The 26,898-nt window shown below is 40.8% G+C and overlaps 1 protein-coding gene across 1 annotated transcript in view; it reads left to right on the forward strand.

Moving 5' to 3' along the window:
- The first annotated feature begins 264 nt into the window (after positions 1-264).
- Positions 265-26,898, forward strand: part of LOC111238958 (transmembrane protein 132D-like) — a 30,111-nt gene continuing 3,477 nt past the window's right edge. The window contains exons 1-9 of the mRNA XM_022768695.1: positions 265-334; positions 3,942-4,869; positions 10,605-10,751; positions 14,483-14,654; positions 17,725-17,868; positions 21,943-22,151; positions 25,049-25,229; positions 25,425-25,538; positions 25,631-25,822. Of these exons, the coding sequence (XP_022624416.1) occupies positions 265-334; positions 3,942-4,869; positions 10,605-10,751; positions 14,483-14,654; positions 17,725-17,868; positions 21,943-22,151; positions 25,049-25,229; positions 25,425-25,538; positions 25,631-25,822 (2,157 nt within the window). The remainder of the gene's footprint in view (positions 335-3,941; positions 4,870-10,604; positions 10,752-14,482; positions 14,655-17,724; positions 17,869-21,942; positions 22,152-25,048; positions 25,230-25,424; positions 25,539-25,630; positions 25,823-26,898) is intronic.

The following is a 26,898-nucleotide window of genomic DNA, read 5'->3' on the forward strand; positions in this document are numbered from 1 at the left end:
AAGAGAAGAGAAGACTAACACAGACGCACCAAGAAGAGAAGAGGCTTTAATGTGGATAAGAAAGTGAACCAGTGTTTTTTTTTTTTCCCCACCCCCACCTGATCCGCTACAGTCAGAGGAAGTAACTTCACCGGACATCAGACAATGTAATGATTTGTTTCCAGCGCTTTCTTCCAGCCGAGTGCAGACAGTCACCAAAGCTTACCTCGGTGCGCCCCGGAGCGCGGAGCAGAGTGGATGGCCACAGCGTGCAACTTTGCTGAAATGAAGCTCAACTCTCCCCTCCGCTCATTGCTCCCTGTTGTCGCGGCTGCTGTTCTCACAGCTGTTAAAGGTGAGATTTGTGACTGCTCTTTGGGTGAGTGATAAACAGCTTCTGCTTTTATTTGCTCACTGGTCTGAATTGCCTCATTTGTGCTGGAGCACACCAAAAAGAACGTGTAGATGTAAACGCCTTACATATATGAAGATCATTGGACTGGACTGGGTGTACCTCAAAGGCTTCAGCTGTGTTTACAAGGAGACATTAATGAATATGAAACGAGTACATATACTCTTGTGTTTGCTTTGATGATCTGAACACACATATAAACTGGATATGTTAGGTTTGCTTTAATACCCCCCCCCCCCCCCCCCCCTTTTATTGAAGTCATGATTCTGGCGTGATTTCAAATGTGCACAAGATGGTGCAGCAGACTGCTGTTTGGCTTTAGGCTATTATGAGCACAAACTTTAAGGAGGCCCACTAAAAGACTATTTGGTTGTGTATATTAGGAAGTGTTTGAGAAATGACCCTTAAAAAATAGAAACAGCTCGTAAAATGTTCACACTGGGATTATGAAACCATTTCATTGCATGATGTGTTCAGGTTTTTTTTTTTAAGTATATAGGGTTGTAACTTTTTTAAATTTTCTAGGTTTTATGGTTACTAGCCATGGCCTCTGCCCATTTCATTGTCCCTCTGTCTAAATGAAAGTAACAACGTGCTCTCCAGTGTGCATCTGTGGGATTAAAGAGGCCTGAAGCTGCGGTTGCACAGCTGTTTCTCTGGTTGTTTAAAGATAACCTGCACTGGAAGCTGTCTGTCTCTGTGATACCGATGTCATGCGAAAGACTACTTTCTGAGATTGCCTGGATTTATATATCTGCACATGATATCTGCGTGTGCATTTTTCATACATATGACTGTCGTATTCCTGCTAGTGGAGGACTCAGCTGTGCAGCTGTGTTCTTAATGCGTGTCTAAGTGATAGGGTTCAGCCTTTGATATCTTCTCTGCTTGGGAGCCATGAATATGCATGACAGCCTTATCTTTCAGTCCAGTCACAGATGTACCGCCTGTTGTGTCAGCGAGCCTGTCTGAGATTGAACTAACGTTTACAATAGTAGTTCAAATATTTCAAATAGTTCATTTTTCTCGGAATATCACAAGTCAAGATACTTCAGGGAATCCAGCCAGGGTTCACCAAATTAATATGTAATCAATAAGAAATACTTTTACTGATGTACAGCAGTGTACATCAGCAGTGGGCTCATTTCAGATCTGAGACTGTAACTAAGACAGAAATAATGTGGGTTTATAACATTACTTTTATCAAAGGATTTTGGGAAATCTGCATTAATTTTCCCACAGTCTAATATTTACTAGCAACATATGAGTGTGTGATCATATTCTCAGTATGAATCATGTCCCTTCTCCAGTCGTTTTAAGATCACACATGTTGGTGACCTGTTTTGAACCAGACTGAGAATGAGTTTCCTCTTTATGTCCTCTTCAGTCCATTAACTGCTCTAACCTGCGATATATAGCCATGTGATGGGGGAGTTATTTAGTGCGAGGGTATATTTTAAGATGGATTTACAACCTTGAGAGAGCACGGGTCCTGCTTATCGATAAAAACATAAAAAAAATTATTCTCACATCTCCCTCATCCTTGTTTGAATAGAATATTGATGTTAAAATAAACTAGACAGAATTTAAACTAGAAAGCACAAACATTAAACTAAACATTTCTAACACTTTTAGACTAAATATAAAATTTGGAATCAGTCCCTTGATTATTATCTTTTAACAATGAATTCCTTTTTATGGCTCAAATCTAATAATTGTTTAATAATCCCGGATGTTGATCATCATAGAAATTTAATTAGTCGATCTTTGGCCTAGAGCCTATCTGTTCACCAGATGTAATAGAAATCCATTCATGGGTTTTCAAAGGGTTTTTAAAAAGAATTTGTATAAACAAACATCATTAACAGCAGGGATCCAAAAATAGAAAGTAAAAAACTCATTACACAGTTCAATCACCTTTTGCATTTTGTTTCATTTTACCTCTGGTTTGCCTTAAATCTGCAGACATCATGGAGAAATGATGTGCATCAGCCAGTATCTATTTTGGCCTTTAATGTGAAACTCCTTACAACATCAGTGTGATCTCTGGAATATATAAAGACAGCTTCCCGTGTGCTTTTCTGAATGCTACATTTTTAATATTAACTCTGACATCTGTGTTTTTTTTTCACAGACTTTCCTTTCCCTTCAGGAAGAAAATTGATTTACATATAGATGTATTCATGAAATATGGTTTGAAAATCAGAAAAAGAATGATATATAACTTACTCACTCACTGCATTTGCCTTTAGATAAGTTATTTTTCTGAGGGAAGGGAAAGTCAAATAACACACATTAATTCCGGAGCGCTTCAACATGGAGGATGGCAAAGTACCAAGTGTCTTTGGCAGGAGGAAGTGGGAGCTGTCACATACAGCATCCTGGAAGTTTCAAGAGCCTTTTAATGCTCAGATGCTGTATTTGCCATTCCTTTTACTGCATTGCGTAGAAGTGGTATGTTGAGAGTGGAAAGTGTAATTTGTGTCAATGGACAAGTATAATTGAGACCTTTGGTGCACAGGATCCCACATAAGAGTTGTACACAAAGTAATATTGTGTTTCATTGCTAGAAAAGAAAACTACAATGACAAATATAATGAGTTTAATCTCCTGAAATAGAGTCATTTAGAGTTTCATTTAGCTGAACATTTCATCCGCAACCTGTAGATTTACCATAATTGCTACCATCTGGTTACATGGCACAGGCTAGACATCAAAATGACAGTATATATGATCTTTTTCTCCATCACTCCAGCTACAATGAGTGCCATCATTAGACTGCTAAATGCAGTGGTTGGCGAAGGACAAATGTGAATAAATCCTTTCACCTTTTTAGGGACAGGAATAGCCGGAGTTTGCAGTCGCTTGAAAAGCACAGAGAGCCCAAAAATGCGCTGAGCATAAAACTATTAAAAAAAATCAGTTAATCTTCATCATTACGCAGCAGTTTTGATGATCCTAAAAGTTAATGTTCATAATGATGCAGTAATTGCTTTTTAAGTTATTTTTTCGCAGATGTCTGATGTGCAAAAGTTCATCAAATCCAGCAGCGAGCACAGTTTTAAGAGACAGGATTACAGTTGCCTCCAACTCATTCAATTTTCTGTTCCAGCCTATTCAGACGTGCCTAACACCTCTCTCTCTCTCCTGTTTGTCTCAGTTCTCACGTTCCTCCACCATAAACACCTTTTTTGCTTTATCCTCTTTTTCAGTGCAGGAACAACGTGAGGGAATGAACCATTTTTGATGCATTGACTTGCATTGACTCATTGACTTTAGAGTCAACTTTATCACCCTTGGTTCCTTAAGATGACCCTTTTGGCACACAACCCCCACCTCTGTCCTCCACCCTAACCTGTGTTTCTTCAGCTGTGATCCCTTTCTCAACCCCTCGTCCTCCTGTCATCCCCATCAAATGTTTGCAATTACAGTAACAGAATGATTTTGTAAGTGACAAATATTTGTATCAACAGATTTGACACCTAACACTGAAATGAAGTTACTGTGCTAAGCTCTCTTTGTATACATCTCCCCCCCCCCCCCCCCCCAGTGGCTGAGAGTCAGAAGTTTGCTGAAGATCTCGGGACGTCCTCCACACCATCTCCGGTTTATCCCACCGTCAACTTTCAGGTCCTCAATGTGGACCATGTGATTTTGAGGCAGGACAGTCCAGAGCCATCAGGGAACTCCACCCTGAAGGGCCACACTCAGACTTTCCTCATCACTGGCCCAGGTGCTGGGGTCCTCCAGTCCGCTGTCAACGCTTCTTATGGCCCCCTGACTGTAGACGCCCCGATCCCTCCGGACCTGCTCTTCAGTGGACGCAGGATCCTGCCAGTCATTTTGGGCCGCCAGGTTCGTTCCTCGTCTCCTGTTGTTAAGATCCTCTTCCACATGCCCACAGAAAGCAACATCGCTGTTGGGCAAGAAAGGATGGGGTCTGGGGAAGATAACGGGAAGACAAGCGGTGGAGTCAAGGCAAAGGACGGAGCTCACTGTGTGACGGCTTACGCCTTCTGGGAGACGAGGGAAGTTCGTGGGGCGTGCCTGGTGTCTCCAGGTGGATTCTGTGTGGCACAGCTGAAGCCAGAACCTGTCTGGTTCAGCTCGGCCAGCCGATCAGGAAGCTCCAGCAGGGAAGCTGGAAAAACCGAAGGAATTAAGGGGCTTCAGGGGAACCTAGTGGAGGTCTACTTCCAGAGTCGGAGGGACCAGACAGGCCAGTGTACCCCGCAGGACAGCCTGCAACGTGTAGGAGTGGGAAGAGGAAGAGACTCTGGGGGATCAGGGACACCCATGAGGCGGATAGGAAGTGTTAATCTGCTCAGGACTCCACCCGGAAACCCCACCTTCCTTCGGCTGAGACTCGGAGGCGCCGTGGTGATCCAGACATCTTCCAAGCCCCTGAAGACCACCGATGTGGCAACTTTCTACATCTTCCTAGCTAGTACATCTACCCTGGAAAGTTTCACACTCAGGTGAGAGATCTTCCCTCTTTTTTTTCTTTTAATTATTGTGCTCTAAATGGTATGTTTTGGTAAATTCTGTTAGCTTCAGTCAGAGCTGGGCTAGCTGTTTCACCCAGTTTCCAGTCTTTATGCTAAGCTAAGATAACCAGCTGTTGGCTGTAGTCTCAAATGTCTGAGACGTGGACATGAGAGTGGTATTTCATCTTCAAATAAGTCTATTTCCCAAAATGTCAAACAATTACTTCAGTGGAAAACATCACCATCACAAAGTTCTAGGGATCTTTTTAAACATACAGTGAATAAAAAATGTACCTTTCTAGTACCTGTTCATTACTCTGTGGGAATTGTAATACATTTTCTTCAGCTGAGCACCTATTGGACACTGACCTATCCTCTTACATTAAATTTTACCCTGGCCTCTGATAATGTGGGTACATTGCCGAAGTGATTTGAGTTCTTTCGGCGCAAGACCAAGCCAAGCCTCTGGTAATTTGAGATAAGTCCAAGCCAAATCTCAAATCTGTCAGTGCAGATCTGAAGTCAAGCCTTAAGTTTTTGAGGGGAATTCAAGTCGCAGTGCTTCATAACCAAATTGAGATTCCAGTCTTCCATGCTGACAATTAAACATGGCATTTACACTCTTTTCATTCAAAAGCTGTATTGTTAGGGTTTTTATGTATTTAGTCCTACAAAATTACATTTTATTGGCTGTTTTGTATGCACTGTGGTGATGTTGCTGCCATATTTGCATAGCTATTTAGGTATCTCGAAAGCCTGTGTCTGCCCTTTCATTTTGGAATAAACAAATATTACACTAAAGCAGTTTAAACACATACTGTAGTAAGTATGCCAACATCATGCTTTGGCCCTTCAGATGGTGTTTAGTGAAGAATGTCACCCCCAGAAAACATAAGAATTATTCAACTATGTTGCTGAGTTTGCAGAGATGAGAGTTTAGGTGGAGTCGCATAAAGTTTAATCATCACTGAAACATGTGAAGCAGAAAAAGAGACAGAAACCAAGTTGAATCATCATGATGTACAGTATATTTGAGCATCTTCATGAGGGATAAGCTCCATGCATTTAAATGGTTACTTAAGGCACTCGAATACTGATATGGCTCACCATCAAGGCCACGCCGTGAAATGCTTGAGCGCCAACACGACTTGTGTTATCTGCCAGTTTCACTGGCTTCATAAATTACTGACATGTTATATCCTGTCTGCTCAACTTCTCAGTTAGAGGGGGAGTTATGGAGAGCACTCCTCCATAAACAGGGAAATAATTGGGAAATGATTCACCAGTTTTCATATCTCAACATCCCACTAACATTTCAACAAGGTTCTCTGGGTATTTGACTTCATAAATAATGCATCTATTTAATGGCGCAGGAAACAAATAACTAACATCTTCCTGACTACTTTGGAGAAAAGTGAACTTAATATAAAAGCAGCCCTGTCACATTGAAACACACGGTTCAGTCTGCTGTGAACGTTTCTACTTGCTGCCTTTTGATGCACATCACTGAGTGGAGTGAAATTGTTTTTATCAGCATGTTTCAGATCAGTAAAGTGTAAAGCCACCACAGTGAGGTTTCTGTTTCCAGTCTTTACTCAGCTTAATGGTTTTGTTTGAAACGCAAGACAAATTTCTCTCTAATCCCATGATTTAGTGATATCATGCTGCAGACGCACCAGCGCCATGGTAATCTGCAGCAGGATGCAGGCAAATGGAGAGAAATGTTAAGATATGTGTATTAATCCATAGGACACGCAGTTAAACCTGTGGCTGTGTGTCGGTCAATCCCAGTCCTCTTCTCAAACATCATACACAAACAGTGACACGCTTGCACACACACACAAACACACAGACCCACTGACCTGAAATGGGGCATTGTTGAAATTACGTGAATACAATTTGGTAGAGAGACGCTGACCCTTTAACATCTGCTGTTGTTTTGACTATTTGGAAGGATTTACAGCCTCTTCACCTGATATTTCCCAAACCTGGACTCACTGACCGTAGCGCTGAAGTTCCCCCCAGTCAGGTCAGTGATTTCAGTCTGTGTATTTCTGACCCACTGCCACATCCAGAATGAGATTGGACAAGAAGAGGGGACAGAGTCCAGCAGTTAAGTCCAAGTTGAAGGCTAGCTCTGAGGAGCTTGGCAAAGTGATTGATTCCTCCTGGGAGAAATCCGTGCTCTACTTCACTCTTTGGCCCAAGATTGAGTCCACTCCAGCAGGGTTAGGCCAGATAATCTGTCGCCCTGATTGAAAATGAATCAAGAGGGTTAACCCTTTGGGGTAGAGATGATCTGGGCTGACTGCCAGGATTAACCATGTACATCTGTGTGTGTGTGTGTGGTGCATGCGTATGTTTTGCAAGGCCATTACATCCACCTGTTCAGCACACAGACAGCACATAAACACACTGTTTTCGCATGCATTTATCAAATGGAATAACAAACATTTTGTGATCTTGATATTATTTTTGGTAGAAATAGCAGAAAAGAAGCAAAATTGTATATTTTTCTCTGCACACATAAGAGTCTAACATCAAAAAATAAAAATAAACAGTACTTAAGCTGAATGTTTGAATGTAATATTAGGGAAACACAAAGTGTCCTCCGATAACAAATTACCGGAAAAAAATCGTCCCTCACTTCCGCATGAACGGCTAATGGAATTAACAGGCAAACAACAGAGTTGGGAGCTTTCCAGCTTTCACAGTTTTAAACAAAGAGATTGAAAGAGCTTGGTAAAACAGTGGTGAAGAGTTTATGGGTCGATATCCATTCTGTCCCCCACCTGTGGTCATGAACTCTGGGTAGTGAATGACAAAGACAAAGAGCGAGTATAGAAGTGCCCGAAATGAGGTTACTCCACAGGGAGGCTGGTGTGTGCTTGTGGGTGAGAAAGCCAGTGATCCGGGACAGGAAGATCCTGGCATTGAGTTAAAACCCCTCCGCACTCAACAGGAGCTGGCTGAAGTAGTTTGCACCCTTGGCAGGGGTGGTTATCAGGGGCTGTTGTTACTGCCACACTGAGCTGGACAAGCACCAAGATAATGAGTCAGTGGATATGGTTAGTTTGGGTCTGATATGCTAAAACATCTGTTAGTTTGATCTGAAAATCAAATGATCACCTGTTTTTTAAAGAGAGAAAAATTTAGATAAGAAAAACGACAAAACTAACATCTTCCAAAATGAGGTTTTTCTGATTTGTTATCTTGATTTGCCTTATGTGTGATAAAATCAGTGTTTATATGTGCATTGAATCTTGAACATTCATTGAAATCGTAAATGAAAATAGTAATGTGGAGATTTTGCCATTGGCTACAAGGTTTTGATCCAGAAGTGTCTTTATCCAGCACTAGCTGAATTGTCAGTTTGCCAATGTGCTTCATAGACCAGTTGCACTGTTTGTGTGTGTGTGTTTCTGCCCTAAGCTACTTTTGGGGACTAATGTCAGACTAAAGACCAGTTAACTGGGGTCAGCTTGTCCAACTGGGGACTACAGCTGTGTACCAGATTGGGTTTAATCTAATTTTTGTCAGCGGTCAAGGTTAGAGCAAGGGTTAGGGTTACACAGGTAGTGGTTGTGGTTCGAGCTAGTCTCCGGGAAATGTGTGTATGTGTGTGTGTGTGCGCACTTGTAAATGCTACATTGTGAGGACCAAAAATAGTTTTTTCCTGACAGACTGAGGAGATTTTGGAAAAGTGAGGACATTTTGGCTGGTCCTCTACTGATATACCTTCAAATGCTTGTTTGAGGGTTAAGACTTGGTTTTAGGGTTAGGGTTAGAATGAGGTTTAGTTTGGGGTTAGGTTTAGGCATTCAGTTGTGATGGTTAGGGTGAGGGGCTAGGGAATGCATTAGGTCAATGAGTGTCCTCACAAAGATAGAAGTACAAGCATGTGTGTGTACGAGCGCTCATGCATACTGTATTGTGTCCGTCACACAACTTTGACCTTGACCTCAGTTTCACTGGTTATTGATTAGTCTGGTTGCTCTTTGATCATAAATCAGTATTTGTGAGCGTGTGTATATGGACGTGTGTGTGTGTGTGTGTGTGTGTGTTGAACATGGTTATACATACTGACCATTATTCTAGCATGAATAGATTTTGTGTGTGAGTGTCTTTCCATCTTTTCAGTTTGAATGTTCTTCAGCTGTTTGCAGACAAACAACAGGTTGTTATAACAGAAAGAGATAATGTGCTGTAAAATAGCAGGTTGCCCCTCTAAACCATTACTGGACAGCAAATGTGCAATAAAAAAAGTATAATATGCTAATTATGATTATTCCCACATTAGAATTTTTCAGTAATTGGTATATGGATTTAATCTCTCTCTATCAGACCATGAAAGGATGGATGGGCTAGAGGGCCACTGCTAGAAAGTAGTGCAGAAAACTTGTTCTAATAAATCCTAAGTTTGTGTCTGAACTTGTTGATGGCAGCAAATGGTTTTGTGGTAGACATAATGAAAGTGTGGATCTGTCCTTCCTGGTATCAACCGATGAGACGGGTGACGGAGGTTTAATGGCACTGTGAATGTGTTTACCTCGCCTTTCGTGGACAATAAGCATCCTTTCATGGCTGCTGTCTACCTTTTGCGTGGTGCATACTTCTAGCATGTCACACATCCTCTCAAGACTGTTTCAACGACTTTAATTCAAAGGCATCCACAGTGTGCAGCATCTTATTGAGGTGGAGGTTTTTCAAATTATTCTCAGCATGAATATCCTGCTGACAAATCTGCAGAAGCTAAGTGATGCTCTCCAGTAAGCAAAGGCTGAATTCCCTCTGGAAGGTTTCCAGCACCTTGTTGAATCCTTGCCATGAAAAAAATTGGCCTGTTCCGAAACACATGAGGCTCCCACCCTGTAGCTAGGTGTCTGTGTGAGTGCAGATTAGGGAATTGGTGCATTTTTTAATGTGGATCAGAAGAGTTTCCTGTCCCTCGTTTTACTTTTCAGCCTGGAACTCGTATAACTGCTATATGACCGTGTCCAAGGATATTTGACGCAACATCATTATCATTATCAGAGGGAGGTGTGCTTTAAAAAACAAAGTCCTTGGTGATTGCTGGACCGCCAGGACTGTCTGGTCCATTCACATCATTCATAATAAGCATTTTGTCTCTCCCAGCAGACTGATTTGTGTGTCTGAATCAGACATCTGATTAACTGATTCCCAGTTCTCCCCAGGGCTAATGGGAATTAAATACTCCTGCTAATTCTCAGTCTGCCGGCAGCCTGCGACACATCAGTCTGTCAGTGACTCACCTCGTTTGGCACAATATAAGGGCTAATTACACAAATCACCACACATACAAAACATGTACATGTATACACAGGAAAAAAAACCCACATGCTTTTGCAAACAAATGTGCACGCACACTGTGCAGAATGCACGCCGCAGATACAAAGAGATGACTTTTACGAAAGCAAAGATTTGTTGTAGTGCTAATACAAAATACACACATGGTCACAGTTGAGATATTTCTGTGCAGTGTTGGAGCATTATCACCCTGTATTGTACAGTGTCAGTGTCAGTTGTTCGTTGGTAATGTGTTGTTGGTGTATGAAGCTTACTTTATTCTTTTACGTTACACAACTCACATTAAAGTTGGTTAATGAGACTCTCTGAAAGAGTACACTAATAGTCGAGATTAAAATGTATGCTCTGCTTTGTAACTAACTAGACTTTGTATGTATGTGTGTCTGTATTTACTGCAGGGCGACAGTAAAAGCGGGTCTGTCCTTCAGTGCAGCGCGGCCCAGCGACTCAGCGCTGTGGGACATTCTGGTGGAGCCTGGCAGAGGAGCGTCCCCCAACATGGTCTCTGTCGTCTGCCACAGGAAGGTCGCTATCACCGCTAAGAGGTCAGTACGCTGCATGTTTGGTTACTCGTGCACAGCATAAGACATCTGTGCGTTTTCAGCAGCCCCTAGTAAAACTTCTTTCTCTACACATAGAAAAAAAACCAAAACAATCTCCATCTTTTATCACTTATTGTCTCGTATGGCCTTTATTTTCTGAGATCTCAATAATCCCCAACTGCTCCCATACAGGAATGTGATCAGATGTCATGAAAAAACATCTTCAACGTTACTTTCTCTCTACATTCTCTTCGCGGAGCAGGGACAAATTGAAAATGAATAAATTCTTTCCCAGGGAAAAAGTAATCATTTGTGGCCTTGTTTTCTTGTGCTGGTGCACAGACTGTAAGCAAGAACAGAAAATTTAGTTATAGTCTGTGTAAAAGAATCAGTTATTGTGTCAGTTTCCATGTTGTATTCTTGCTTTTCGTCCGTAGAGTTAAGAGCGTACCCATGTGTATCTGAAAGAAATCTGCATTACAAGAAATTAGTTTTATATATTAGATTTATACCTGCTCTGCCTTTTGCAAATCCTATTTCATGCAGAAATTCTTCTAGCTAGAAAAAAAAAAACTGACCACCTCTACAGACAGTTGATGTCTAACACTCATTTTTCTAAAGTCAGCATGGGGTCTGACAACTGCAGAATATTAAGATGATACTGCGGTAACAAAGACATTGTAAAACAGCAATGGGAGGAATAAATCCATATCATCATGTAACTATTTTAGAAATTTTTTTTCTGTGTTGTTTTAATCCTCAATGCCTGGATTTCAGTTATTTCGAGCCGTAAGGCTGTGTTTAGTTTTTACTTGGATGCAGTGAAGCTGATAATTGGATACAGCAATGCTCAGAAATAGAAGATTGATAATTGGGGCCTCCTGTTTTCTCAGCTGGCTCACACTTCCAGAAAAATCAACTTAGTTTGACATAATGCAGCTCAGCTTAACTTAGTTTACTCACTTCCTTCAACTTTCTTTAAACCAGTTATCATTCTTTAAAATGATTTCTCCACAAAGGAATCAGACAAAGTCCACCAAAATACCACCAATACATCAAAAGCACATATACGTATATGAAACTGTCGGATAGTAGGATGAACTCTCATCTCCACCCTGTAGGATCACCAGTTTCACTCTCCAGATTCACTAAAATAAATTGTAAATGAGACATTTGAATATCAGCAGTAAATAGATCAAAGCGCAGCTGAAGTGCTTCTTCTTTCTTTGACTTATTTGTAAATGAATATTCATTTCATAGCAATTTCTCTGCCTGTTTCTCTGCCTAATACACACCAGTTGATTTCATCAGTGTTTCCTGATGCTGGTGGGGGCACACACCAGCAGCCACCTCTGCCCAGCAACCTCCCGCCCACGCAGACACACACACCACCCGGCGTCCGTCCGACCCACTTATCTGTAATCATCCATAATCACGGCTACGTTATCCAGGCTTAAGCGCTTGCACGTTCTGAAGGGGAGATTAGGAAGGAGAGATAGTCCAAGTCGTGTCCCTTGCACTGAGCTCCCACCAGGACACACACACACACACACACACACACACACACACCCACAGAAGCGCACACACACAGATTCTCTTACTACTGTGCTTTGAAGTGATGATATGTCCAGGGGTTTAAAGTCCCCCTTAATAGACAGATTTCCAGGAAATAGGGGCATTAACCCCTTCTATGTTTCTCTGTCTCCCTCTCACGCACACATACTGTTTTCAGAGTGGATCATTGTAGTCCATTTAAAATCCGTCTGAGTCCATCTTATTAAAGACAAGGATCACGTCAAAGAAAGTATGTTTATTTGAAATTCATTAATTATTTTGCTTGCTTTTAAGTACATTTTCCAAAGACACACATGACTGCAGGCATGTTACAAGGGTACAGAAACAGAGATTTGACATTCACTTATTTTAATTACATACAATATCTCAGTAGAATTACTATTTTCTAGTTTTGTCTAATTGTTAACATTTTATAACCGTCTGTTAAAGGAATAATTATACATTTTGGGAAATAATGTTTAATCACCATCTTTGACAAGAGTTAGTTGAGAAGCCTGGAAACAGGGGGAAGAAACTAGTTTGATTCATTCCAACAACAAAAAAATTTGTACTTTTACAGGGGATAATGTGCCAAGCTATTTTTTGGCCAGACTAGCCATTTCGCCCAGCTTCTAGTCATTATGCTAAGCTAAATTAGCAAGACGCTGCTGCTGCTGCCTTCATACTCGGTATACAAACATGATTGTGGGATCAGTTTTGTCGTGTAACTCTCATCTTTGTTGTTGTTTGACGAGAAAGACTAGTCCAAAGCTTCCGGACGCACACACTCATAAGTGACCGAGAGCGCCACACATAACCTTCTCGTAATGTGTTACTCCTCATTCGTTATTACAAAAAAGTTCCTTTTGATAGAGCATGAATATTTTTTTATGTTAATATGAGATCTATTTTACATGCTTGCGTTTGTCCTCGCTGCTGGTGATTTCAACAGTTGTGACCTCTAATTACATGTGAGTTGTACAGAAGCTCATTGTTTTGCTTTATGCAAAGTTTTACTCCACTTCAAAGTGCCACAGCTCCGTTCACATTCAGCTCTATTTTCCCCTTTGATCTGTTCATACTGGCAGGTATGCCTACATGCTCTCTCCAGCATCAAATAACATCAAATGGTATTTCTTTGACAATCCTTTGACCAGAATATTTGGCTGAAATCTCTGCCAGTTCACTTAATCTTCCCTTCAGACTCTCACCTTGTTCTTCCGTCTGCCGATGGAAATGAGACCTCTTTTGTATTGCGTTCACTTACGGTTTAAACTCTGCTGTTTGTTTTGCATGAAAGTCGGAGCAATTTCTATGTCTTTCATTTTTACAGGCAGTGTCTAAATGTCTTTGCAAACATTTACATTTCTCCTCCAAGGAACATGAGAGAGCACACGCCTTACCTCAGCCCCTTCTGCCTCTGTTGTACTGAACTGCCTTTACCTCTCGACACTAGACAGGGTTCTATGAAAAATGTCAAATACAACGTTTTCAGAGGTTTAATCACAAATATTCAGCATGTTTCTGTTGAAAACTGACTGACTGTTTGATTTTGTTATCTAACCTGAACCAACTCTAGTAATTAGCCTAATAAAGTCTAAGATTACACTAAATGGACCTCTTTCAAAAGGTGCTAACAATGTTTTTAAACTCACAATTATTACTCTCAAACAAAACATCGCAGTTAAACATTCAGCAGCTAAATCTTGAACTGTATGTGGGCGGACACAAACAAAATTTCTAATTCATGTTTAATTACTCTCCACTTTTAACACTTAATTTAAATTGAATTTAGTTCAATAACATAAACAGCCACGTTGTTGCTATCACTTCTGAATTAATAGTAAATGAAAATGTCAAAACAGCACATTCCTATATTTACTATACATGTACAGAAAATCAGTACTGTGTATCAGTGAATGTCCAACCTAAGACATAATATAGTTTTAATTTTAAAAGTAAGTATTATTAACACATTCTGAATTCATAAGCAATAAAACACACCTTTACTTCACTAAATACATTTAGAAGTTTCGTTGCTCCAGCCTTACTTGGTCTTGTGCGACCAGTAGCTTGGCCCCATAATATCCACATTGCGGCCACACTGGCTGTTCAGCAAAACGCTACCTAAGCTTCACTTGTCTAAGCATATTATATTTTCAATTTTTATCTTCAAACAGGGGTCTTCTGGAGGTTTTGCAGCTTGACTTTGTGCCGAAAGACGTTTCGGAGAAGGCTGAGAGTCAGACGATCTCCTGGCGTCTGGAGTTGCCAGGGAACGTCAAGGATGTGGGCATGATGCGGATCTACACGACCCAGAGAGACTACGTGGGGCTGGCACCTCTGGTCATGGTGAGGACAATATCTGTGTCAATTTTGAAATGCTGGCATGTGTGCAGTGTATTTTTCTTTTCCTCACATGGACAGAGCACATATGTACGCACACACTTCTGTTTTTTTATATCATTACTTATGTCGTTTGCACTCATTTGTGCCTTACATACTTTATGGTTGTGTATTCATCACTATGATTTAGAAACTGCGCGTTCCCTGCAGCTTGCACCCTGAATTATCTAAACGACCAATTCTCTCGAGTGTAGTCTTATTAATCCTGATGTTTGAGGAAGGAGGAGCTTCTAAAAGCCAAAGGCCTCGGGTCACTTGGCTTTGTCACAGGTGGAACATGAAGACAGGGCATGTTAGCGTGTCCAGTCTTAATGAAGCTGGAATTTATTGCCCCAATAAAAGGCAATTTTATACACTGAACTTCCTGATGATTCCGTCGACGTATATAAACAAGGTGAGACGATATCATCTGGGAGGACGCATCATAAATGTGCATCATAAAAAGTACGGTCCTGGTTGCGAGGAAAAAATAAAATGCTGTAGCTATCCGCTGGTCTTACTTGCACAGATGTTCTAATCTTTGTTCCGCCATCTGGAAGTGTTCGACATTGGCCATGTTGGCCAAATGTCCACCTGTTCGCGAGGTTCTAGTCACTCGTTACATTTATGTTTTATATGATCTGTTCTGTCTTTCAGTTCATACAGGCGAAGGCAAAAGTCTTGGAACGTCTTAGGCTACAAGTAATTTTTGCTTTTTAAAGCAGTAAAATAAATATGTCAGCAGCTTGTCACTTTTGTCACCAATCATTTTTTAACATTTTGTGCATCTCCATGTTTATCATACGTCTGCACTGTCGAGATCACGTCTGCCTGTTTGCAAAAGACACACTGCGATCACAGTATTATCTGTGATGCATCAATATTATTCTTGATGCTTAGACTGTTCCCCTGCTGCTATGTGTACTTGTCTCAAAAACCTTTATATTTTCAGAACAACCACCAGAAATTAGGTAGATCCATGTTTGTCTTTGACAGGAGGTTTATCTTCCGCTACAACAGTCAACACGAATCAGACAAACACTGGGGAGCAAATGTGTTTCATCTCAGTCACTTAAAGGATTCACATGAGGAGAAACCGTGGAGTGAAAGTCGGCTGTAGCACTTTTCCTTTTAAACCAGAATAGTTGTAGCTTTATATTTATAGGACAACAGATACGTTACAACCAGACGTGAATCTCCACCACCACTTGACGTAAATGAATAAAAGCTGCAGGAAAATAAACTCATGTAATTCTTTGCATGTCATTGTCAATTGCACTAGAAAGTGATGGAAAGGCAACAGTGTGTTTGATTTGATTTGATTTGTCTGAACTTTCTGTGTGTTGTCTCCATGTTAATGTAGTTTTTACCTCTCTTACGTGTAGCATTATATAGGATCTGGCACTGAATGAACAAACAACATCAAGACAAACCACAGAGTGTAAATATAACGCTGTTTTCAGAAAAGAGGCAGATTTAAAGGAGAGCTGAACTACTTGAGCTGAACTTGATCACCACAAGCCAGATTACTGCAGAGCTTGCGGAAACATCGGACATCAAGATCTCTCGGTGTGGCACTGCCAGCACTGCGGAGCGTTGATATTGCTTTCTGATTTTGTGCTACCCCTGATCCAGTGGCTTATGTTTGGGCCAGTGTCGCCGTCTGAACTAGAGCATGTCCTTTTGGAATTGCGGTCAGCAGCTGTCAAGCCGACAGAGTTCAGAATGTGAAGCTGCCGGGCAACATCTGCCGAGTGCTGTCTGATGCTTTAGTCCACAAGCATCAGAAGGAAAAAAAAAAAAAAAACCACACTGAGCTTCTTATACACATACACACACCCACACACACACACACACACACAGAGAGTCACACAGAGAGAGAGAGAGAGAGAGAGAGCGAGAGAGAGAGAGAGAGAGAGAGAGAAACTGCCACTACCTATAATAGATTAAAAAAAGACGTTTCTTATAGACTGGAAAGTAGTTGGAAATCCCTGTTGAAGAAGGAGTAGTGTGTAAAAATGCAGCCATAAGAGCTAAGCTGTTGCTCAGCTTTGACATAGCTGTACAGTACAATGTGGGAAAACGGGTTGGAAGATTAGAAATATAATCAGGTTTAGGTGTTAGTGTGAATATGAGTCTTGATCTGTGGGTAATACACTACAGTAGAGGACTTATTTTCATCCAGGTGTGTAAGAGAAAGACATGCACTGTATATTATCATCAAAGAGATATTACTTTTTAGTTGTGTTGTTTTTTTTTAACACATCTGTCCAGGTTTGTGTGTTGAGTGTTGCATCAGTGTGATTCAAATGAATCAAGTTTGTCAGCCTGCGAGTGTTTTAATCCCTGTTAGTCTTGCTAACACCCACTCTCTGTCTGTCATCCCTGCCCCCATACAAATAGTGATTATATTGTATAATGTATTAGTTCAGCTGCATATTTAGAGTTTGCATGGTGGGCCTGTTGCTGTTACATAGCAATATACCACATGTATCAGAAGCCCGTCTTCTTCCTGTTTACCTTCACTCTTATAAAAAAGCAGTAGGCGTGTAGATAGATTAGTTTTTCCATGTTTCATAATTACCTCAACTTTGGATAACCTTCTTTTTTATATTTCTCTGTGTGCAGATTGAACATGCAGCGCAGAACATACTGAGGGAATCTACAGTAGCATTTGAAATTACATCCACTTGAAATTGTTGGTGGAAAGTGCAACATATGGTGTAGTTAGAGTAGACAGTCATCTTTGGAAAAATGTAATTTACTTCTTTGATCTTTCAGCTCATAAGTAGCAAATGAGCTAAAATTGGCTAGTATCAGTCTCAGCCCTCATCCTTCAATCTACACTCACAAAAATAAGAAGCATCCACAAGTTAGTCTCATTCTAGGTAAGAATGCAAAGAGTGAATTTTTTTTCCAAAACAGCCCAAACCCACTGCCCCCTCGCTTTTACTGTACAAGGTGGTGAACAAACCTGCGACATTTTTACCAACCCACATTACTAACCTGCTCTGTATTTGCTCTTCTCCCTGCACAGAACACAGATATCTTGAATACTGCAGTGCTGACGGGTAAAATGGTGTCAGTCCCTGTGAAAACTCTGGCTGTGGAGGCTAATGGTTCAGTCACAGATGTGACCAACTACACCAGCTGTCGGTCCACAGAGGAGGATGCACTCAAGGTAAGCCATTCCAACCACAGGCCCGGTCATCCTGGATTGGAATAATCACTGTAATCATTTCCATGCTGTTTGTGAATTTCACGATCCAAACCAAATTCCAAACTATGTGTAAACCAGGTATGCTTTTTTTTTATTTTAGCATGTGATAAATTAATAATTCCTTCCTTTTATGCCAGATATGGAACTCTCCAGTGGGTTTTGCTGGTATTTAGACTTTTCAGTAGATTTTCTCTTTTGTGCATTAGTACCACACCACAAGTTAATCTTAACTAATGTGAAACTGGGCAGTTTGGTCATTAAGTATTCACTGTGTATGCAATCTGTAAAGTATGCACAAATAATATATAATCCCTTAGTTTCAAACAAAAACAGCTTTTATATAAAAAAAAACCCCTATTGCAGCAATTGTTTCTTTCTTATTTAATACCAGTATGAATTTAATATATCATCCGTGCCTAATTTGCATACAAAGCAAGTTTGCTGAATGTTTAACGGTAATTAAACAGAATTTTGGAGGCATTAAAAAATGAGATTCATTCTGGTGTATGACTCCAAGACATTCACTGTCTCTGTGCCATTATGCTCTGTGTGTGTGTGTGTGTGTGTGTGTGTGGAGGCATCATGGATAAAAGCAGCCTCTTCCATATGGCATTAGAGACTGAGCTCATGATCCCACCACTCAGTCCATAAGCACAGTGAATTGACCTTTGTGTAATGGATCCATGTTACTAGAACAGTAGGAGCACAGAGAAAGGAGAGAGAGAGAGAGGGAGGGGGGATATAGAGGAAGAATAGCAGAAAGAAGAAGAAAAGGAATTATATTAGTTTCCATTAGAGGACACGGCAGTCACTGGCTTTTTCGAGTGTGAGGTGGTGAGTTCGAGTGTGCAAGCTTAAGAGAGGGAGAAAGAGCCAAAGAGCGGAGACTGTACTTGTAATGATTTTCTGTATCAGTAGAGGAACATAATCCAGTTATTATTGTGTCTCTGAATGGCCATCTAACGCTTTCTGCTGTCAGTGACCCCTGCTCGACCAAAGCCACAGACCAGATGAAGTTAAGGCTTGAAACCACAGACTTTATCTTTCATACCATAACTGCCACGGGCTAAACTGATGCACATATAGTCTAGTGCCCTAACTCTTAGATTTAGTGACATGCACTACTGCTAACAAATCTCTCTTGAATTCAGGGCCCATCTTGTGATTTTGTGCTGCCTGTGCTGAAAGTCTCTCTCCTGCATTTTGCTGCACTCTGCCTGAACATCTTCACCTTACTGCGCTCCTTCCTGGCTGAACAAGTGTTAGGATTATTCCTTTGAACTGACAGTAAACACATCAAACGTGCAGGAAAAAAACCACCTCCATGGTAATCTTCAAAATATTTACCATTAACTGACAATGACACACTCCAGTGACGATGTATAATCCTGTATTTTCCTGCCTCAATATGCTGACTTAAACTTCTCAAACTTACTGTAGATCTTTTTACAGAAAGCTCTGCAGAAAGGAAGAGATATAAATACAATAACTAAAAAGGAGGACAGAATTAAAAGCCTTAGGTATTATGTAATATTTACTGTGAATTGAATTAATATGCCTGTGGAAGCTGCTCCACAATACAAAGTAACTGCTTGCCGACCAAGGTGATTAGTAAGTAATTTACAAGATGAATGTAATCAGGCAATATCAGATCCTAATTGACGTCTGTTTCTAGCTGTAACTGGTCAACCACTGCTCGGCTTGCTTGTCCTGATGGCACTCCACATACAGACAGGAGGCTGGCCCTGGAAGAGTAAAGATGAAAGTCTAAAGCAGGCCTACCAACTGGCGGCCCGCAGGGCAACTCCAGCCCGTCAATCAAGTCAGACCGCCCCGCCGATCAATTGTTTAATTACAAATACGTTTTGGCTACAATAAATCCTTTAGACTGCAGAGAGGCTCAGTTTCACCGGTCCCAGGCAGTAACAGCAGTGTCTGTTGTCAAAACGTTCCCAACTTTCACAGCTGTCACGGCTCTCTCTCTCTCTCTCTCTCTCTCTCTCTCTCTGAGGCTGTTGGAGCACTGTGCAGCCCACACACACACACACACACACACACACACACACACACACACACACACACACAAACACACAAACACAGAGATGCCTCAAGCGGAGAGAACTTACCAATCCACGTTCCATAACAACTAGATGTTCAAAGTCCGTCACATACAGATGTTGAAATGTACAATTTTTGACCGACTTGCTGGTAGATCATCTGCCTGGAGCCCACACACAGAGTTAACTGAATCATACGAACATGGGTTAATGATAAAAAGTAAACATTAACCAGCTGTTTTTTTCCGAGTGTGTTGTTAAATTCAGTCTGAAATGGACAGAGCGTTATCTGATCTGTCGTTCACAAATTCAGTTTCAGGTTCAGGTCACTCTCAGAGCAGAGGGGGGTTTAGTGACTCGGGGTTTGCTGGTGAACTACTGCACCTTTTAAAAATACTGAACATTACAACAATACTGACATTTCCATCATTACAAAATCAGTCTGTAAGAGGGATTTGTTCAAAACAACGCTGTTGAAGTGTGCTTAACGATACAGTAACTTAACGATGCCCATCCTTAATTGTGTGGCATCGAATGCACAGGCAAGTTCAGTTCATCTTGAACTTTTGCATTCTCTTTGCTCGCTTATGATTTTGCCTCTTTTTGTAACTTAAAAAATCCTGTGATGTAGCTTTGTGAGAGATGTCAGAATTTACCAAATTATATGCCAGACAGCTGACATGACGTGTTGTAGAAAACTATGTGTTTACCTTTAATATTGCAGCTTATGTTGCGCAGAAAATCAAACGCAATATGGCAAAATATCAGTTTTGAAAATGTGGTGCCATGTTGTGTCAAGTGTACATAATGAGAATAGCTCAGGGAAACAACCGGCCCGCAGGCCCTTAGCTTTCAGGAAATGTGGCCCCCTGAACAAGATAGTTGAATAGCCCTGGTTTAAAGTAATCCACAGGGTAGTATAAAAAATAAAATAAAAAAGCATGACTTTTAAATTTTTTATCAACATTTCTCATTACTGAGTAGAAAAACCCACATGAATTAAGTTTGTAGAGTTTATTTTTCAGGTGCCCACTGGCCTCACAGTGCATGTAGTTACAGTGGAGAGCTGCACAAGACATAAGAGACATTGTTCTGGACCAGTCAGCATTATGGGAAAAGGTCTTCAGAGACTGGCTTCCCTCTACATTTCCACAGGAGTTCAAGTTGACTTACCTTGGAAGTCATTCCTCCTTCTGCTTTTTCCTCACTTTTTTCTGCCTCCGCCTTTTCACCTCCCTCTCTCCAGTGCCACACTCTATTCTCCAGTCTAGTGCTCTCCAATTACCTCTGTGGAGCCACTGGTTTGTTAAGATAAGTGAGGCGGCAGTGGAGATAGGCCTCCAATCTTAAATAAAACACACCAACTGCTGTGTCTCACCTCATTGCTCTCAATGGTGGGGACGGCAACACTCCCACCTACAGTACAGCAGCACTACAGGAACAGTCGCAAGGCAGAGCTCATTTATATTCGGTAACAGTTTCATAGAGACCACTGTTGTGAATTTACATGACATGAACAGAAACACAGTGCAATTCCCTGGCCAGACTTTGGAAGTTGTACGAAATGAATAATATGTTTGTGTCTGTGTGGGTTCGGCTTATTTGTATTGGTGCCTCTGTTCACACTCCCCTCTCTGTCAGTTTCTAACTAAAAACTTTCTTATTCATTTTCCATGGGGCTTTACATGGAAAAGCCTCTACTGCTGTAGGTCTGGAGAAAGTCGAATCCAAATCTCTAGACTGCAGTTCAGCCCCAGTTCTGGTCCAGTGATTCTAAAATGATTCTAAACTTTTTAAACTTTTTTTCTTTTCTTGCCCCAAATCAAGACATTTATAGTGACAGCGTGACAGACTGACAGAAAGAAAGGGATCCATTTGAGTATATGATTTTTTTTTTTGCGGGTGGGGCTAGATTCAAAGGACACCCTTGAGATGCTCATTCACCCTTCATCTTTCTTCTCTTTCTTGTCTTGTCCAGGTGTCAGAGGGCTGTGACTATGTGTATGTAAATGGAAAAGAGACAAGAGGAAAGAAGAGGGTGATGCTCAACTTTACCTATGGCTTCCTGAGTGCCCAGCTGGAGATGAGTGTGTGGATGCCACGGTTGCCCTTGCTCATTGATGTGGCCGACCCAGAGCTCAGCCAGATCAAAGGCTGGAGGGTCCCTGTTACTACCGGCAACAGGAGGTAATGTCCCATTTGCCTGAAGATGCCATGTGAAAAATATTCATACACAAATCCCCAGCTGTAAACTGAGACAGAGACACAGCACGGTGCTCTTACACTTCGTAATTCATATGTGTATAAGATATATGAGTCAAATCCCAAGTCAGAGCAATGAATCCCAAGTCCAAGTTCTAAACTTTGTGTTTTGGGTCCTAAGCAGGCCATTATGGAACAGCAGCAATGTTAAGCTAGCTAACATCAAGATTTTGTATATAGCTAACGTGTGGTTAAGCTATAGGTAGCCAGAAAAAAACAGAACATGAATGCTAGCCTCAATTTACTGTTCTGTATTCAACCTCAAATGCCGAAGGAAATCGTCACATCTCCATCTGTGAGTTTTTAGCCAAATATTTTGCATTATGCTGATGTTGTTGTCACATCAAGTCTAAAGTCACACATCTCTGCCTAACACTGATTTATGGGAGAATTTGCAGTAAGAACACAGAATACAAGAGATACCCACACTCACATGCCTCTTCTAGAAATATTTGTTAGCGTCCCCTCAAATTAAATGTTAATTAAATGTGTCATTTTCATATGTAAGCAACCAATTATTATTTATGCAGACGACCTTGTATTGAGATATTTAAAAGCAAAAAGCTTCAGATGCAGCTAGCCTTGCAAGAAATTTTACTGGATCTTTGCAAAGCTTATAATAATCAGTTTTTGTTGACAGAGAGATGTTGACTCAACTGTATGGTAATTTTTGAGTCTGTAGTTAGTGGTGGTGTTGAATTGGATTGTATTATATCGAGAGGTGTCTCATATAAATTCTAATATCCTTCTGTATACTGTATATGCAGTTAGTTGCTGTTTGGTGCATTAGTGAGTGGGACACTGTAGAGGCAACACAGTTGCCCTGGAGATAAAGGTTAGTGGAATTCCATTCAATACTTACAGTAAAGTCATTATTTTTCACTCAATAGTAATGATGATGGTCGACTGATGGGCTGTTAGATTTCTCCAGGGTAAAAACTCTTATGGGCTTTCATTTCCCCAAACATTCAATAACAGGCTCTAGACAAAAACAGATACTAGGTCAGAAATGTCTCTGTTGTCTCAGCTCGTGATGAAAAAAGCGCTGAATTTATTTGTGCCATGCCACTATGTCGGACACGTGCATATATGTGTCAGAGAAGCAACTGCAGTTATTGGCAGCAACAGCACAGATGCATGTTAGACTGGGCTGGGGCAAAAAAGAATCTACTTGTGTGGATTCATTGAATATCCTCATCCTTGCATTTTTTTTTTTTGTGTGTCAGTGTTATTTTATCTCTGGTGGTTTCAAAATAAATTGAAATAAGCACTTGCAATTAGTTCACACCAACAGAGTTTAATTAACACTAATAATAATACTGGATTCATTGACTGGATTCAACAGCCTGGGAACCCAATAAAAGGCATGACGGCTCAAGGGTCATCAAAGAACTAATAAGGAAGTTGAGTAACCATGGCAAAAAGACTCAACATAAAAACTTGAAACTTTAGTTTTTCCAAAGTGTTTTGGAAATCAGTGAGTCAGATGCTGAAAAAATACACTTGAACATGATACTATGTCTGCTGTAATCCAGGATTGAAGAAAGAGTTTGTTTACAGTCTGGTGTCGAGTCACACTGATTTAATTCAAGCAGCATCTCCATCACATGTTAAGCTCTGACCGTAGGCTATATAATAATGATGTGTATTTGGATCGTAGTTCTTGACAGGAGCTTTCTGCCTGCAGTGTGAAAACACATCCAACAATCCTCTAGCCCACCTGTGGTGCCATGCGTGGCAGGCCAGCTGTGCTTATGATAATTATATGATCATTACTGAGGGGTTTAAGGGTGGTTCGCAACTTAACCTCTATCACCCATAAACAAACCAGTGAGCGGTGGGATCCTGGTTAATTTAACTTAAATTCATTTAGAAGGAAAGGTCACTCAGCAGCAGCATCAAGTACACCGGTATTGCTCTTCAGAGTCTCTCTGCTGGCCAGCAGAAAACCACATTTAGGTGTCCAGATTTAAGATGAACTACATGATTCTGCAATATCAGTGTTTTGCAGTTTTAACAAGGTGAGATCAACTGAACCTTTATGAATGAGGTTCAATGCATTTTACTAAACAATTCAGTCATTTAATTTGAATTTATATTTATTTAGAATTTATTAAGAGCAAATCCATTTAGTAGCTCATACCCAGGTGAAATATTTTACAACAGATTCTTAGAATTAACAACACAATGAATTTATACCTGGAAAATATCTACATATTTGTAAATTGTGTCTTACAGTGCATGAAGTAACATATTATTAATATTTTGGCTAGACATTTTGGGAAACGCAGCAATTTACCTTCTTGAAATAGTGCCTGAATGCTAAATATGAAGCCTCAGCCGGCAGGTGGTTAGCCTAGCTTTGCACAAAGCCTGGAAGCAGATGGAATCAGCTAGCCTGGCTCTATCCAAAGGTTAAAAAAAAGCAGGGATTATATACAAGACTATTTCTTGGAGTCACTATGCCTGACCAAGAAATAACTTGGCTAATAACTCTCAATAAAACCACAATTTGTCACTTATAAACTATGTTTTTTTGGACAAATTAAACAATCAAAGATATATGTAATGTGTTAATCAGTGATCTTTAGAGGTACTGGTATGCATAATTGGTTTTTAACCTTTGAACTTATTTTCAGTCTTTATGCTAAGCTAAGCTAACCACCTGCTTGCTGTATCTTAAAATTTAGCATACAGGCATAAAAATGACATCTGTCTTATCATCTGTCTCTCACCAAGAACGCAAAGATGCTTGTTTCCAGAAGTATTCCTCTGAACTGTTGAACTGTGACTAATTGTGTTTGAATGCCTTTGTGTGTTAGGTCTACATGGGACAGTGAGGAAGAGGAGGAAATGAGGAAGGGCAGGGGCTGCATGCTGCAGTACCAGCACTCTACACTCAGAGTGCTCACGCCCTTTGTGGCTCAGGCTGGTGCTGAGGTGCTGCCTGATCTGCTAACTGGGGCAGAGCCTGTTGACTACTTCCTGGGTCCTGATTGGCAGGTAAAAACATTTGACAGTCCTAACCGAGGCTGACAAGCCAGCAGTCACTATCGGGATTATGTATATTTAAATTCATGTTTCAAAAGTTACAACAGCTAGCTAGACACTGAATTAGTGTAATGACAGTAATCACGCATGCTTAGCTTTGGCTGTTACTTAATATGATTGAAAGTAATGTTTTTCTTTGATTGACAGGTGGATGTGACCAATCTTGTACGCTACTCTCTAAAAGTGGCAGACCCTGACGTAGCCAGGGTGCATGATGGGGTGGTGCTGCAGGGACGGGCTGTGGGCATTACTACTGTACAGGTGAGTCATGAGATGTGTCTGTGCTTTTGTGTGTGTGTGTCTGTGTGTGTGTGTGTCCATTTGCAGTCTGAATGAGGTTGTACTTGTTGCAGGTGCTGTCCCCTCTGACGTCATCGGTCCTGGCTGAGAGGAGCATCAGGGTGGTGGATGACAAAGTGAGTTTGACAGAGCTGGGAGTGCAGTTGGTGTCTGGACTCTCTCTGTCCCTGCAGCTCAGCCCAGGGAGCAACAGGGCCATCATTGCCACGGCAACCACGCGGGAGGCGATCACGCAGCTCAAACAGGTAAGTAACTGGAAAATTGTTACACACAAAGCATAAAAATGTGAAGCACAGCTCAGCTGTCTGAGATGGTGCTTGTCTCCTTTTATGCCCGTTAGTTTTATCATTACTCATTTTTAGCCTTGCCACCTTACCAGTGAAGGGCCATTCAAAAGAATGTTAAAATCACAAGGGGCAAGAAATAAACAAAAGCAGTTGTATGTATGATTATAAAAGTGTGTTTGCTTATTGTAGGCTTGTTTTGATTGTCTCTTGGTCTAAATGGTATTTCCTTTTCAATTTTGAACCAGTCAAAATAGATTTTTCAAGTGATGCATTTACACACTTCTGTACATGCATATGGGGTAAAATCAAATCGTATCATGACATTCATTTTAAATTTAACTGTACTCATTTTATTCCTTTGATGGAAAATATACTAAACAACACTTACACTCTTTGTAGCTCCCATGAGAGCACCTGTCTGTGTCAACCCATATACACAGTTTCATCAGAGAGCATAACGAAGAGCATTAACACAAGTACTGAATTCAGATTGCTATAGGCTGTGATTAAATATCAAAGGTGAGAGTGTACAGTCGTTTTCACTGCATTTATTGTGTGTAATTATTTATTGCCTTTTTAAGTAAGCTATTCCCCTCTTGTAGCGAGCTCCTACTACTGCAGCCATGCATTTCCCTATGCCTAAAAAGTCATAAAACATCCCTGGGTTATTGTTCTTTAAAAGTGTGAGCATTTAACAAGCACGCCCCTGGCACTGACAGTTTCCCTCCTTTTGTTATGCACACCACCATGGAAACACTCACAGAAGCATGTATAATAAAGCAACAGCATAAATAACATCAGCATCTTCATAGAGCCATGTTTTAACACCAACATGCTTCTTGCGCTGTTAGCACATTAGAAATAAGGATTTGTGTTGTCACTCTTTGATTTGCACCTATGCTAATTAAACCTTGTACATGAGACCTGAACATTGATTTTAGTTTTTAAATTTCAGATTTAGCATTTAATCACAGTTTTGCTAAAGTCAAAGATATTGGCACCAGCCCAAGTGCAGTTAATTGATTAATTGATTG

Source organism: Seriola dumerili, unplaced genomic scaffold, assembly GCF_002260705.1.
Source record: "Seriola dumerili isolate Sdu_G_001 unplaced genomic scaffold, Sdu_1.0 BDQW01001815.1, whole genome shotgun sequence".
Classification (NCBI taxonomy): domain Eukaryota; kingdom Metazoa; phylum Chordata; class Actinopteri; order Carangiformes; family Carangidae; genus Seriola; species Seriola dumerili.